General features: G+C 35.6%; 2 protein-coding genes across 2 annotated transcripts in view; one reads left to right on the top strand and one right to left on the bottom strand.

The window, feature by feature from the left end:
* LOC129788401 (N-acetylgalactosaminyltransferase 7) overlaps positions 1–16,282 on the bottom strand; it is a 783,634-nt gene that overhangs the window by 593,343 nt on the left and 174,009 nt on the right. The gene's annotated exons all lie outside the window — the stretch shown is intronic.
* LOC129788448 (regulator of G-protein signaling 7-binding protein) overlaps positions 5,932–16,282 on the top strand; it is a 37,305-nt gene continuing 26,954 nt past the window's right edge. The window contains exons 1-2 of the mRNA XM_055824546.1: positions 5,932–6,313; positions 13,223–13,722. Of these exons, the coding sequence (XP_055680521.1) occupies positions 13,609–13,722 (114 nt within the window). The 5' untranslated portion in view covers positions 5,932–6,313; positions 13,223–13,608. The remainder of the gene's footprint in view (positions 6,314–13,222; positions 13,723–16,282) is intronic.

Below are 16,282 nucleotides of genomic sequence, written 5' to 3' on the forward strand. Positions count from 1 at the left end.
CCTTGATCCTTAAATGGTTAATTAATTTAATTTTTAAATTAAAATTATTTAATGCTTTAAGATAGATTTTACCATAAATTCTTAGAAGCTTCTCCATAATCATATCAGATCCCAAGAACTCTAGAATAAATAGCACGTCAGCTCTAATATTTCTAATCTTCATTTTTACACACACAGAGAAAACGATGAAGAAAAAAATTAACTTTGAGTGATTCAATAAAAATTCAAATTCAAAATAATAAAATATTCTCTCAACTGTAAAACTTTATATAAATTCCCAAATGTACCCAAAACACAATCCATCATCGCTAACACCTGGTGCAATATACCGTGTGCCGGTGTGTGTGCTAGGAACGATGGGATGAGGAGAGAAAATTGGGTTTTGATAAAACTATTTTGGCTGCTTTTCATGACTCCCAAAAACATAGTTCATATATTTTAGATTCTCTCTTTCGTTGCCTCTTGAATGTTGGTCTCTCAAGTGAATTTTCCCATGATACAGGGGATTGGCGCGGGGGTGGTTTGGGTTGAAAATATGAATGGAATTATAACATAAAACCATTTGTGGCTGATGCGGTTGGTGGGAAAAATCCCCAATTTATACATCCTGCCGTTTTTGAGAGGAGGACCCCAAAGGATTGGGGGCGCGTGTGTGTACTCACACACAAAATGTATTTTATACGGGAAAATTTTCTCTATGTATATAAGAACAATGTATGGTGATAGGAAAAACAATAGGAAGAGCTCAGCATTGAGAGTGTTTTCCCAAAATCTAAATTATTCAATAATATATATGTACATATAGCCATGTATGGTGAATAATTTGTGAGGGTAAATCTGCGTGGGGGGTAGGAGGATATTTAAGCGAAAGAAGACTTTTTGATGAGTTTGATTGTCTCCTCCCCATCCTTTATTGATTAATTTGATGAAATGATGCTAAAAACCCCCAGATCTTTTGCAATTTATTAGTATTATACGGGGTTAGATGTAAAAGTTGCGCGACGCTGAGTTTCCAATTAGTTAGACCATGGTGCAGGGGTGGAGTGGGGGTGGGTGGGTGGTGGTGGAAAAGGTGGAATGAGGGTAAAGAGCTGTTGTGTGCTAATTTGCTGACCAATTTTATGATTTTCTCCAATTTCCGCATCATGCTCACAGCAAATATAGTCATAAAGTCATGCCAAAAACGACCTAATCAACTCCATTAAGAATTCACATTAAGTCACATCTGTGTGTGTTAGAGTGGGGGTGGTTGCATGAGCTTTGTCAAGCTTATTTGCTCAATTTTCTACATACTTTATTCAAATGAACTTTGCACCGATGCCCCTCATCGTAAACGAACGGTTAACCAATGGAAATACTTTACCTGAATTTATTAGCCAATCAGAACTCATCTTTTCCAAACCAATTTTAATTGTGAATGTGATTTAAATTAAATTTAATTCAAAGTTTCGAAGCAAAGTTACTTTGAATTGATTAGAAAAATTGTAAAGACTGATAGATATTTTAATAAAAATCTTCCACAAAACGTTAGAGAAAAGATTTACTAAATTGATGAGTTTTGATTCTTTTTTTTTTTTTCAATTAAAACTTCCCTCATGGCGAAGTTATTAATATTTATTTTATTCCAACACCACCCCATTCCGCAATAAAAGCCCCATAAGCGGCGTATATATTGATTCATCATTCTTCTTGTAAAACATATTGTACACATATGTCGAACAATTGTATGGAAATTTTATTTCAATATAAATATTCCGCATGAGTTATTTCCCATCAATTACCCTCCACACCACGTTGTGTGATGAAGGTTTGGTGCCACACAATTGATTTGTTGAAGTGATTTTGATTGCAAAATTCTCGAGAAAAAGACTCAAAAAAATTTAAATTGAGAATTTTGGGAATTTAAAGAGAAAAGTATATTCGTTTTCTTTGATACCAAATTAATTAAAATCGATCAAGCAGAATTGCAGATATAGCGATTTATTCAAATGGGGAGGGAGGGACAATTTGAGATGGTTTTGGGGTAAATTTAAAGACGATTAATATTTTTTTAATGTTTGGTTCTTATTTTCTTACGTTAAAGTCTTTTTTTTCTAATATTTGATCCTTCTTCTTTGACGTCTTTCGTCTTTTCTAACGTTTGATTCTGTTCTCTGACGTTTGACGTCTTTTCAACTTTTAACACTTGGAGGATCGTTGTTTCTAACCTCAAAAGTTTGACCTTCATTTTCTCTCAAAAGGCTCAAAAGAAAATATTGATCCAAGTTTTCTTTCAACGATCTTAAAGTAATGAAACATTCCTACACACAGATGTAAAAATTATCACGATATTTTGAAGAGATTTTATCCTGTGACGCTTTAAAAAATGTCGAATTGGCCACGGTGGCCAGCAAAATCCTCCAAGAGTTAATCAGTCTTTTATGATGTTTTTATTCAAACGATTGATATTATTTTTCTTTTGTCAAAACGTTGAAAGAAAGATTTTTCATTTGAGCATTTTTATGTTTTGAAAATGTAGAAGATGACATCAAGAGTTTTGAAATAAAAATCAACATGACTGACAAAGTATGACTACAATCGAAATGACAATAAAATGTTATAAATTCAAGTGATTCAAATTATGTATTTGCAAACAAGAATCCAATTAAATTATAGCGGCTTCAGAAATAGAATAATGTGAATATTAGACAAATTTTTGCATTCATTAAAAACTCGAAAATATGAGAAAAAGAAAGAGTTTAGACAAACCTAACCTCAAAATTAATAGCGTCCTTTCAGAACACTCAGAATTATTTCTAAACTGTCAAATGGCGGTAAAGTTTAAATAAGGAAATAAATAAACGACAAAAAATATAGGACAAAATTTAAAAAAAAATTGTCCAACAATGAAGAATTTTTAACAGTGTACACGTGAATCCCACTTGAATTTCTCTGCATCACATCACTATGTGGCTTAGCATGTTAATCTCGTAGTGTATGCTCACACAGTACTATGTATATTTATAGGTGAGTAGTGCCTTAAGCTTTAAAATTGAATGGAAAATCTATCTAATCCCACATGCCATCGACGTCAGTTCGTCTGTGCTTTGTGGATCATTGGCCCCCGTGTGTGTATGAGATGCGAGTATATTGATCTTAAAATGCCCTGTAGCAATTATCTCGAAAATTACTCAAGTCTCAAATCACGTCCCAAATCACTACGCAAGTGCATGTGTGTGTGGCGAAATTTTCGGTCAAATGGAAATTACATTTAGTGAGGGGGGGGGGGGTGTGGATAGAGGGTCGTGACTCCATTTGATCGTGAAAATATCAATTCAGTGTGCGCGCGGGGAAAATTGTAACTCCTCCGGGGTTATTTCTTCGAGATGGTGGATTTGAGGATTCTTTCGAGCATAAAATACCCTGGATTTACTCCCCCTCCACCCCCCACGTACATCTCCTGACAATGTGTATATGCGATGAATCCGGCAGTTGCAGGGTATAAATATCACACAACATATAAGGCATGGAAAGATTGCAGGGAATTGGGATTCTTTTGTGGCATTCTAAATGCTCTTATGAGGAAAATCGACAATGAAAGTGCCTAAAAATATAAACTAAGACGTCATTATAGAGTTTTTTTTGTACCTTTAAAGGAAATTAAGAACTTCTTAAAGCATCCAACAGAACTTTTTAAGTTTAAAATAATTTTCTTCTTGAAAGAATTATTAATTCAGAGAAAATAAATCAGATTTTCTTCATAACTAATCAAATTTAAATCAGAAAGTAATAAAAGAACAATCCAAAAGCAATAGCTGCGTTATTCAACGTGCATGGGAGGGAATAAATCCTCCAAACTAAAAGTCTGTGCAGGATTGGTGGTGGTGAAAGTCAAAATCCTAGCAGTGAGAGACGGTTACGAAGCTATGGGAAAGACGGGGGGTTTTTTGGGAGGATGGTGGACTTGAGGATAAAACATCGCATAATGGGGGGATGAAAGTTGAATAATGATGCCGAAAACTGACAGTATTTTGTCGCGCTGTGGACCATGATAAGGGGGGTGGTTGGGGATGAAGAGGTGGATGACGGTGTCCTTTTTTTTTTCTTCTCCTCTGTACTGTCTCTGTCGCTTTTGGGATAACAAGAGGGATGTGCCTCGGAGACTCACTGCGAATTATCTTATTAATTTACACTCTGTGCACAATAAAATAGTGATTAAGAATAAATTATTCATCGCAATGCCTCGCGGTAATTACAGCTCTAACAGCACACGGAGAAAGAAGCACGCGGAGGGAGCTTTTTCCGTCAACCTCCCCGGCCCCGACCATCCTTGCTAAAAAGTGTGAAGAATACATTAATTTATTGTGTTACAATGAGATTCAAATTGGAGGGTCCTTTTCCGTGTGCGCGCGGGGCTTTGAGTAAAAATACAACACAACAGCAAAAAAAAAAGAAAGAAAGAAGAAAACTCCTCGAGCTTTTGTCAACAACTCCTCGCGCGCGTTCCCACGGGGTTTGATGAGTGAGGTGGAGAGGGGTGTTGGTGTGCGAAACATCCTCATTGGAACATTCCTTCACTAAAAGCATTATACTCCACATAGAGCCAAAAGTATGTGTGCTTATCATTAAGCCAGCACCGGGGATATTTTTAAAAATTTAATCCTCCTCAACATGGAAACAAATAAATATATGTGAGGAGATATAACCTTGAGCATGGGTGAGGGACTTTTCTCCCATAAGAATACAATTTCCCGGAAATTCATTTTGTAATGTCTCGCTGTATGCATAAAATTCACATTTTTCTCAAAGAAAAAAAAATAAGAAGGGAAATTCCAAAAAAAAAGAAGGAAGGAAGGATCTTTGGAAATGTTCTCAAAAGTTGCGAGAGTGGGGGAAAATATTGCAGAAGATTTTTCACATGTTACTCTCGCAAATTTTCTCTGCACGACTTTTCTCTCATGGGAACATTTTCTCCATCTCTCCACGTTGTGGGAATCAAAAGTGGCAGAATCGTGCAATTCTCTGTATGCTTGCGATTCTCTTACGGCTTTTTAGCTGAATTTTCCTTTTCATTTGAAAAGGTCTTAAAAAATTGTTAAAATAACTGATTCTTTGTGCTAAATTGACAGAAGTGTTTTGGTTAAAATTACTAAATTAAATAGACAAAAAAGCAAAATTTATTTTGAGTTTCATGAGTTCCACAGCAAAAATAAAATAAAATAAATTAAATTGGTCAAAACCACAGAAGGAGATTTATTATATTGACAGAATGATTCAGATAATCGTATTAGGCGAGAGCTTCAATCATTTGATTTGGTCAAAATCAGTGAAGAAAATTGTTAAATATCTCGAACGAAATGAATTAGTTAAAATAGACTTGCTGAATAAAATTGCGTCAAATATCTTTGACCAAATGAATTAGTCAAAATTCTTTTACTTGATAAAACTGTTAATATCTTTGACTAAATGAATTAGACAAAACCAGTGAATAAAATTGTCAAATATCATTGACCAAATGAATTAGTCAAAATGACCAATATTTCAAAAGAAATACATTGATGAAAGATATTGGACAATTATTTCAGTTAAAAAAGCTAAAGTTTTTTTTAAAGTGTTTTAAAAGTTAAACAAAAAGGAGGGAAATTTCTTTCAATATTTCTCTACATATGTGAGCATAAAAAAAGTCATAGCGAGTTTATGCTGCAACATACTCTGGGGTTTGAACTTCCTCCTGAGGAGATGAAGTTCCCCGCAGCACATTCCCAAAGAGATGATGTGCACAGAGAGCCGGGAAAATGAGAGAGAGAGCGTGCGAGTAGGGGAGATGTGAGACTCTCAACTCTCCGTTTTTCACGGAGGAGGTGAGTTTTGTCTCTCACGAGTGCGGGTGCAAAGGGAAAAAGCACACCGATGCGATGTTCATTAACACTTCTTCAAAAAAGCCCCCCAAAAGCTCCTCGCGCTTTTCAGTACACTCCGAAGCGCCTTCTTGCACGGATCGTGTGCGCATCTCTCGGATGTTGGAGTGTTGTGTGTGAATGCCACATTGAGAGGAAAAAGAAGTGAAATCCTTCGGGGTTAGTTAACATAAATTAATCACGTCTAAGTGTGATCGTGTGTGGAGAGAGTGTTGAGAAAATTGGTGGAATTGCTTCATAATTGCCACGATAAATTTTGTGATTTTTTTTTCGTTCGTCTTGTGTGTATTTTTGTGTTCTATGGGAGAGTCCCCGTGTGTTGTGTAGTGAGTATTGTGTGAAGGAATGCTGCTGGGTGGTACAACACGAAGAGGGTCCCCCAACATACAACATGTGAAGAGTGACTGAATTTTCATGTATGTTGCTCATTTCACTTCACCTTCAAAAATATTTGCGTGATTCCATCGCGATCTGAGAGACCTTTTGTGCGCCACCCTCCCCCCATTTCTCCTCTTTCACATATGTTGGCTAATCACGAATTTGTAGCGACGGCGGAGTCTTTAAGTAGAGGAGGTATTTTAGTCGAGAGGGATGCCTCACTCTGTGTGTTGCGAGGGGGTGGGAAAGGGTCTATGCGAGCGTAGAGATTATTGAGTAATTTAGGTGTTTTAGATTTCAATCTCTCCAAGCGCATAAAGGGGGTAATTAATTCCCAGAGAAATGCGCGCCCACCCCCCGTCCCGCTATTACAATGTGTTTTGCGTTAAGGATAATTGATTTTAATGAATTATGAATTTATTTATATTACTATCAGATGGACAATTTCCCTTCACGCCTCCTTCCTCCCACCCTGGGGCGAGGGTTGTGATCAAACACTTCAATTAGCAATGCCCGCAGCATAATTACAATTTAATTGATATTATTGAGATGTCCCTCTGTGTGGGTGGACAAACAAACTCATGCACAAGCCTGACACAATGCTGTATAATTTGTAGATTCGTATAGCATCCAATTTAATTTATTCAACATGCAGCGTCAACTTTAATCCACAATATTGAGTTAATATTTGACCTAATAATCTCCACCACTAATAATAATTTTCTTATACCCTTTAAATTGATTTTTTTTCTCCTAACGTTTTTTTTGCAATATGTCACGATGCGACAGCAACTTCACCAAACGAACTTTTCTTTTCTTTTACTTTGTGAACAAAAAAAAAACGAAGAAGAAAAGACGCGCGGTGTGGGGGGAAAAATTAATAGAGAAGTTTTCTCCACTCATACAATGTTTTGCAATTCATTGAGTTTTGAATTGAATTGCTAAAAAGTAGGTCATTAAAGAAGTGTCTTCTCTCTCCATAAACGGGGAGTTTAAAAATGTGACAATGAGGAGAACTTCTGCAGAAGCATTTTGTTCATTTTTTTTATTTGGTTTGGTTGATGCCTTCAGCAGAATGATAATAAAATTATACAGACTAAATGTTTAATTTTATCTATGCAAATGTGTCTGTTTTTTTTGGAGTAAATTTTAAAGCAATATTCCTTAAAATTTGGGCATGTGAAAATTGGAATATTATTCTTCACCATTTTTGGAAATTGCATACAGTTCAAGGGGTTTGCTATAAAAATATACACTGCCAGGAAAAAGTTACCAGGTGAGCACAAATTGTGGATTTTAGGGCAATTTTAAGAGACTAATAAAATAGTCAAAGACTTTTGGAATCTTTGGGAGTTTCAAAAGAAGTTTTCGAACGAATTTTAAAATAAAATAAAAATGAAAATCTGTTAGAATTTTCATTAAAAGCCGTTATTTTTTGGCAGTTATTTTAGTGAATTTTGCAAATTAATTTTTCTTTAAAATTTTCCCAAATTTTAATTTCAAACTTTTGCATTTTAGCCTATAGTGGACATGATTTTGAAAAATAGGCTTTTGTTGCAAGGATAATTTAAAAACTCTGCTCAAAACTCGTAAACTTTTGGGAACTTTTTGCGGGTAGTGTAATGAGGAAAATTTCTGAAGGCTATGCGGACAAATTTATTTGATAAATAATTAACTAAATGAGAATAATTTTATTGACTATTGCTCGCTTATGGGGTGTAGGTACGCTGTGCAAGACTAATTTAAATAAAAAGAATAGGTGAATTTAAAGGAAATGAACATGATAACAATACAAAATGAAACACAATTATTTAATTGATTAAAAGAAAATTGATTTTTTTATTCAAAATTTCGTTTTTAGTAAAAAAAAAATCTCTCAAAGATCAGTTCTCAAAATTTACGTGCTAAAATTGAAAGATTTTCTCCGTGTAAGAGAAATTTAGAATCATTCAATAATAAGTATTCATTAGAGTCCAATTACCAAGAAACGAAATAATAGAAATTGCAAGGTATGATTATTAATTCTAATGTGTTTATAAGAAGAACACTTCACAAGAATTTAAAATGAAAAACCCAATATTATGTAGTTAAGGTTCTCCCTCAAAGAATATGTGTGTGTGATGATTTAAAAGGAATTATGGAATAGAATGAATGATTATGTGGTTTGGGAAGGAAAGCTCAATATGGAATTGATCACTTTAATACGCTTTCCGATGAAAGTCCCTTGCGTCATATATCACGAATTATGGTGCTGCTGAGACAGAATATAGACATTTCAATTTATATATATAAACCAATACGATATATGTATATAATAAAAGGAAGGGCATGTATTTGGAAGAGAAGCATCCTGCTTTTGATCCGCAAAAGAAATATTTTTTTTACTACTCCACCACCCAAGTGAAATATAAAAGGATACAGCCAAGCAAAAAGACGTGCCTGTGGCAGATGCTACTTTATCAACTCCACTGTAATTTTTCTTGCATGTTGTCACTGTTTCCACACGGCAGTATTGTGTGTGTGTGGACCGAAAAACATTGAGAGACTCCCCACGCTCCTCCCCCCACTGTTCCCTTGCTATATAGCTTTGGTGACTTGTAGAAAATATGAACGTTTCTAGTTTTAAATTTCAGAGCCTCCCGCCCAAAAAAAGGATCTTTCCTCATCATTAGCAAGATTTTTTTTCCACGTGTCGTCTTCATGATGAGAAAAATCAATAGATGGGTCGGATCGTCTCTCCATCTGTCCCATCTTGGGGAATTTGATTCTCTTGGTTTTTTTTTGTGTTCAGGCACACACAAAAAAAAGAAATTATCGAAAAGAAGCAGAATGGAGAGAAAAAAAATCGAATAGAGTTGGGGGTTGCCTGGGACTGTTGGGTATAAGGATGATATGGTGTGCAGATATACCCAATGGATGCTATATCAGAAAGTTTTCCACACTGTGGCCATAAACGAAATCACAGCTTTGCTTTATTCTACCTCCCTCCCCCCCCCCTATTGTGGCCTGCTAATGCCATAAAAGCTATTCTTTGTCACTTAATGCACATTAAATTATTTTTTAAAACTCTCTAAAATGCATAAAAAGGGATCAGAAAGAAAGTTTTATTGTTGAGGGAAAAAATGGCGGACAAAGGACGCCAAAATGCATGAGATTAAAGGGAATGAAGTTAGCAATAAGCTGCTGTATTCTCTTAAGCGCCAATAGCGCCCCTCGTCGAAAAGAGCAAAATAATGAGAGAAATTTCACAAACCCTCAAAATTATCCGTAAATTCTTCGATAAACACACTTCAATGCGCAATAAAATCAAGTTGCGTGATTTTCTTAGAGAGAGTAGAGAAAAGCTTTCTCAACACCCAGCATGTCCCGTAATCTTTCTTTTCCCAACAGAGAAGATGTCTTTGGCAAGCACCAGCCAATTGCAAAAGTTTTGATTCATACGAAAGTTCCCATCATCCTCACACAAACATTGAGACTTTGGTGGAACTTTCGATCGGATTTTGCGATAATCAGATTTGTCTTTAATTTAGAGAGGAGTACTGTCGGAGTGAAGTAGACACATTCTAAATCAATGTTCTGTCATGCGAAAATATCATAAGACAACAACTTTTTTTTTATTTCATTGCACCCCCGGGTTATTCCCCATTTAGCTTAGAGCAAAGAAGGATTTAGAGGAGCTTTTCTAAATGATGAAATTGTAATGCCAAAAGCCCCTTATTTGATTGTATTGTTCGTATAATAAAGATTGAATTCCATTCAAATGCAAGCTAATTTGGCGGGATGAAATTGTACTTTTGTGGTGCAACAATGGCATTTTGTGCTCTAAATATCCGCAGTAGCAGAAAGTTATTGGGTATAAGTGTAGTATAAGTTAGTTCGGTTGAATTGCTCGCATTTCTTGCTGAAAGCATATAATGGAATGACGTGATGAAGAACTTCTGGAAATTTAATATTAGCAAACTCCAACGGTAACTTTTGCAATGTAGGTTAACTGAACTGTGTACGTATGTATATATTGCGAAAAAAGCTCAAAAAGCTTCTCGAGGAATAAGGAAAATCTTCTTTTTTCCGATTATTTGATTTTCTTGTAAATCAATCTAATCAATAAACAAAGTTGTTAGCTAAGAAATTTTTGAAGCTTTCAATGTTTTAAACGCAAGGAAACAACTGTCAAATTGTTCTCAAAGATAATTCGTTAATTTGAAAGTTTTGAAAGATACCATAACTAATTCAGTTTTTCGTTATAAATTCTTTTGAATAGAATTTTCACAAAGAAGCTTTTCATAACATAAAAAATTTAAAAAAAACTAAAATCTTTCAAAAGTTTAAATGTCTAAAATTACTGACATTTCTTACTCAACAACCACCCTCCTCCTAAAGCAATTGTGATAAAATTCACTTGCAGATGGAAAAGTGGATTAAATGGGTAACAATTTTTCTCTTGTTCTTCACCTAAATTAATGATAAACTATAGAGGGGAATTTTTTCTCTGTTCCTCTGCATGCAGACACCATGTCAGGAATATGCCAGAGAAGATGATGTGAAGGAGATTAAGTGGATGTAACAATGAGAAGAGGAAATTCATGCGGATGGCACAAAAAGGCGAGTGGAGGTGCAAAAATATTCCTATATGAGGGCTTTTCTCCGTATGACATGGGTTAACCACGGCACAAAGCATGAAATTCATATTATTATACATAATTTAATACATGAAGCCTGTGCTTGTTTGTATAAAAAAAAATCCTGCTCAACTTTAATAGAAAATCAGTGCTATTATCGCAATTTTAATTCAATGTTGTCCTACCGCAAAGGACGCGAAGGAAGGAAGAGAGAAAGGGGGAAAAAGACAAAAAGCACCCTAAGGCGGGATTTTCATGCTTGTCGCAAGTTTTGCCCTCCTCAGTGGGTTTATTTGGATTTATTTTTATTGCAATTGCTATTTAGTTCGCCATTGAGTGTTTGTTATTGTGTGTGGGTGTTGCGCCCGGGTGGAAGAAAAGGAGGATGTTTTCCATCAATGTGTGAAAAGAAGAGCAAAGATGCTGTGTGTGTGAGAGATTGCATAAAAGATTACCAATGGGGCTCGTAAAGTGGCTCATCCCTCGTACAAAGCCCTATGAGCATTTATCCCCAAAAAAAAAGAGGAATTACAAGATGGATTATGTTATTCATATAAAAGGACTTTAGTCCGATATTCTTTGCTTTTACACACCCCCAAACCACCCCAAAAAATTCGTTGGATAAGAAATAAGTTGTATTGATAGGTGGATTTATTTCTTATGTACGCAAATGACACCAATTGGGTACTTTGAAGGCTTTTAAAGTAAATTTTAGAAGGTTTATATAAAATCCCCCAAAGGATTCCCAAAATGGAATCATCGAGAGAGTAAAAGCTCTCTCTGTGAAAAGGAGGTAATGCTAAATTCTCTTCAGACATTCAACTCTATGTGCGGTCCATGCGGTTTTGGATTAAATTCGGAATGTATGCAATTTGACAGCTTGATGTGGGGCAAGAGATTAAAAAGAAATTCTTCCGGGAGTATTCATGACACAATCCAGGGATTGGAGGGCGGGAGGCAGTGAAAACATCCCCATTCACGCGGAAGAACAGATGTTTGAGAATCTCAAAAGTCCCTCGAGAAGAAGCAAACCTCCCGCACACATTTTTTTTACATACAGAGAACAATTTAAGTTGTATCATGATTGATTTATGGGTGTCGTTTTTTTTTCTTCGCACATGGGTAACCTCAAACACCTCCTTTAGCATGGCTATGTAACCTCCCCAAGGGGAGTATAGAGATGCCGACAGAAACCTATTCAATATGTTCCTTTTTAGTGGTGATAAATTACATTTGGGTGCTTTTTTGCATGATCGAATGTATACAATGCGAATTATTGTTTGAATAATATCGATGTTTCTTCACCATGTTAACATCTCTATTTCCCATCGTATTCCCAGTCACTTTGGGCGACGTGAAAAGCCATATGTCTTGAGCTCTCTTGAGGAGAAATATGAGAGTATATTATATTTTCCTCGAAGGCATGAAAACCCCATTGAATTTTTATCGCAATTTATTTAATTTAATGGTCGTAAATTAAATGTGAAATGTATTTTTGAATTTTTGATGATTTTTAAAGAGATTTAAAACTGTTGAATGGCTTTGGCAAGAGCTTTTAGTGAATTATTAATCAATTCACCCCTGTGGGGTGATAAATTTAATCTAAACATGTGATTAAATTGAGCATTATGCTTTAAAATTTAAATGCAAAATTTAAAAATTCCTCTTGAGGCAAAGGTGTTGAAGAATTTATCAAAATTTCTCCAAAAGATTGAAACAGTCTTAAAATAAATTTTTTCAACAATAAATTTTGAAGTATTCATTGTGAAATAATTAACGAGCACACCTCTGTGACCCATTGAAATCCCCCAAAGCTCCCATATATTCCTTCGTGCTCAAGTAAATCGTGTCTTGAGGAGAAAACACTCCTTGCAAAAAGTACTTGTAAGGACACAGTGAGAAGGTCCCCAAGGGAGCTCCCATCCTCCTCCATGTGCAGAGTGTGGCATTGAAGAAAAGGGATAGAGGGAAGAAAAGAAAGTTTAATTGGTTGCATAGTTGGTAATTAAGTTTTCCTCTTTGTGTGTTGCCAACTGATGTGCCCGTCAGCCCGTCACGAAATTGCCTCGCAGTTGTACAACTTTTCAGTGTTGCCCAACATTTGATGGCATTTTAGTGGTGGTTTGTATTCAATTTACTGCACCACATCTTCCCCTTAAGGGCATTTAATGACGATGAAGGAGGGAAAAAATGAGGAAGCAAAATTGTTATGATCCACCCCTTGCAATGTTCGCGGAAAAAAATTATCTATATGATGATTTAGCAGAAGAAGCAAAATGCATTTTGGTTGATGAATGAAAAGTTTATGTTGAAAATTTCTCATTACAGCTTGGAATTGTATATAGATTGCGACTTGCGAGGTATGCGGAATATGATGAGGGCTACGTCATTTCATCATCCTCATCAGCAGTGACGTGGAGCAGGCAAGAGAGAGAATAAAAGTGACACAATTAAAAGCGTCTGTGCACCATCCACGGGCAAATCAAATCTCAAGAGTGGCAGAACTTTGTGATACATGGAATTAAATCTTCAGCAACTTTTCCATCCAGCACACGAGGAATTCCCACAGGAGCTGTGCATGGGGCAGAAAACGTGCAACATGCCGGGGTGGTAGACCTCGCTCTTTTCAACACTGTGTGTACTCCGTGTGTGTGCTGTCTCTCCTGGTGACGCCACCAGCATCCGTAGTGTGTCAACTCAACTGGACGGACAAAATGCTTCCTGTGCCCACAGAACGAACTTCCGACCGACGTAGCAGCAGCATCGGCTGCCGTTCCCTCGTAGGACGACGAACATCAGCCTACGTCCCGTCCTGCGATCCACTCAAGGTGAGTTTTTCTCTTTCTTCTTCATTTTTTCTACCCCTCAACTCGTTACCCTTCCCATTACTATGTACATTGTATCTATGCTGCATAATATTGTAGCATCCAATATCCTCTTAAATATGAATATTGAAATGCTTACCTGATGCTCAAAACCACACTTCAACCCCAGAAGTATAGAGAGTAAATCCATACAACAGGAGATTGCATCAGTTTTGCAAAACGCACAATGGGCTATGGGGATGGTTTAACAGTATACCTACATATATTTCTAAATTGAAAAGCATAAAGCTCTGCATAGGAAAGTGCTTAAAGTTTCAAGCGATTTTTTTTAAAGATTTCCCTTTCAAAAATCTCCTCTTTGTAGAAGAATGAAAAATTTTCTTACTTTATTTGCATAAATTGGCAATACTTATGCATAATACAGAATGTAGTTTGCATAATGCATACATTTAAGATAGATTTGTGGAGTTGTAAATTTGCATTATTGAGTATATTTTTCTAAAGACGACGTTCAATATTTTTTTCACAAATTGATTTTATAAAGCTGGTTAGTTAAAGGATAAAATGCCAATCGTTAGAGTTTCAGTAAAAAAAAAATATAACAAGAGCAAGAAACGTTAGAAATCAAAGACTAAAATTTAATTAAAAAAAGAGAGAAAAGGTGGAGAAAATCTCAAAAGTTACGGAAGAGATAAAATTGTGTGAATTATCGAAATATCAATCATGCGATGGAAGTTTACGAAAATTGTCGATGAAGCCAAGGAAATAAATTGCAACATTTCTCAATATCCTCCACTTTCGCCCCACATTGACAAATTCTTCCCTCAATTTGGAGCAGGAGCTAACAATGGATGAAGGAAATATAGAAAAGTTTTTCCTCAAATTCATATCTTGCTCTGATTTTTATGTTAGGTACAAGTCTTGGCGCATGGTGTACGTATACCCCCACCTACATATAGGTACACAATATTGAATTCTTGTGCAAAAGGGGGCAACTTTCAATTGAATCTGTCAAATTTCCTCGATGAAGGAGACACCGTGGGCCCGGGAGGCACATACCCACACACACATACGGTGAATGAAGAGAGCAAATCGTGATGTTATTATTGCATTATATGGCACAATGTTTGCCTTCCCGAAAGGATGTTTAGAAGGAAAAGAAGAATCGACGGATTGGGTATATAACATACACGAAGGAGAGCTTCCAAGAATGTTAACCATGTTTTCCCATTGAACAGACTTTTTCTGGAAGAGAGAGTGAGGGGAGTTTTCCACCCCCAAATACCAATAAATCCGTACAATTGTCTCACACTGTCCACACATATCGTATGCAATATAAAATATCCGTTAAAGCTCGAGGGCTATAAATTTCGCACAAAAGAACATAAAATTGAATTAATGTGAAAATGAAAAAAAAAATAGTCAGATTTATTGCAAAATGCAAAGAAAAGCTCTGCTGAATAATAATTTAATAAAAGATTTTCCCTTGAGGGTGGAACTATATATTGCAAGTTTGTGCATCGGAACTCTCATGTGTGTGCGTGCATTTCTAGCTCATCTATTATTTTATTAGATTTCAATTGTCAACATGTAGTGGCTTAAGGGGGTGAATGCACCAATAAATCAAGATTTGATTGTTTTTTTTTCTCGTTAGATTTTGCAATAAAATGCTGAAGTTTTTTTTTACGATTGAGCTGTGGTTTTCTAAGCTTTTATACTCTTGATATTTTATCTAAAGAATTTCTAACGTTTCACATTTTCTCTTTAAATTTCTAACAGAATATTCTATCTGCTTGAATCTACTAATTAATATATATGTAGTATTTTATTATTTTTCACGAGAAAGCTTTTACTAGAGCTTTTTAATTAAGCAGAAAGTTGTTTTAATTCTTAGAAAAAATAAGAATTCCCCGTAAATAGTTTTCAAAATGGGTGTTGAAGTTAAAATAATATTTAAATAATTCCACACAAACTCTATATTCGTTCGAAATATGATGAACTTTCTCTCCACAAAAGAAAGAAAATTCATATATACGAATAATAAAAGTTTTGTTTGATATATTCACACTGAACTTTAACATCATATGTCACAAAAAGTTTCCTCTATCCGCCGCGACATATAGGGACTTTTCCTTGATTTTAATCAAGGATATGCTTTCATGGATTGAAATTTTTTTATATAAAACAAAAATCGATAATTTTGATCTCTTGTGTATGAAAGAAATGTTTCTCGCAAAATAGCAGCAATAAACAGCTATTTTTCACACATACCTATACCTACCAGAACATGGCATGGAGCTTTTATATTTTTTGGGGAGTTTTGGGGAGAAAAAGAAAATCCTTGGGATGAAGAATTTTGGGGTACCTTTGAGTATTGTATGTAGGGTACGTACATCAAAACTCACGCGGGGAGCTTTTTCTCTCTCTCTAATCGCAATATTGAGGAGCTCCTTTGTGAGTCAATATCGTCAATTTGGATGCTTTGGAGGGTACGAGAAAAAAAGGTACTTTTGCACCTTTCACTTCTCATTCGTATATAAGGCGAGTTCTTGGAATTTCTGTC

The sequence above is a fragment of the Lutzomyia longipalpis genome, chromosome 2, assembly GCF_024334085.1.
Source record: "Lutzomyia longipalpis isolate SR_M1_2022 chromosome 2, ASM2433408v1".
In the NCBI taxonomy this organism is placed as follows: Eukaryota; Metazoa; Arthropoda; class Insecta; order Diptera; family Psychodidae; genus Lutzomyia; species Lutzomyia longipalpis.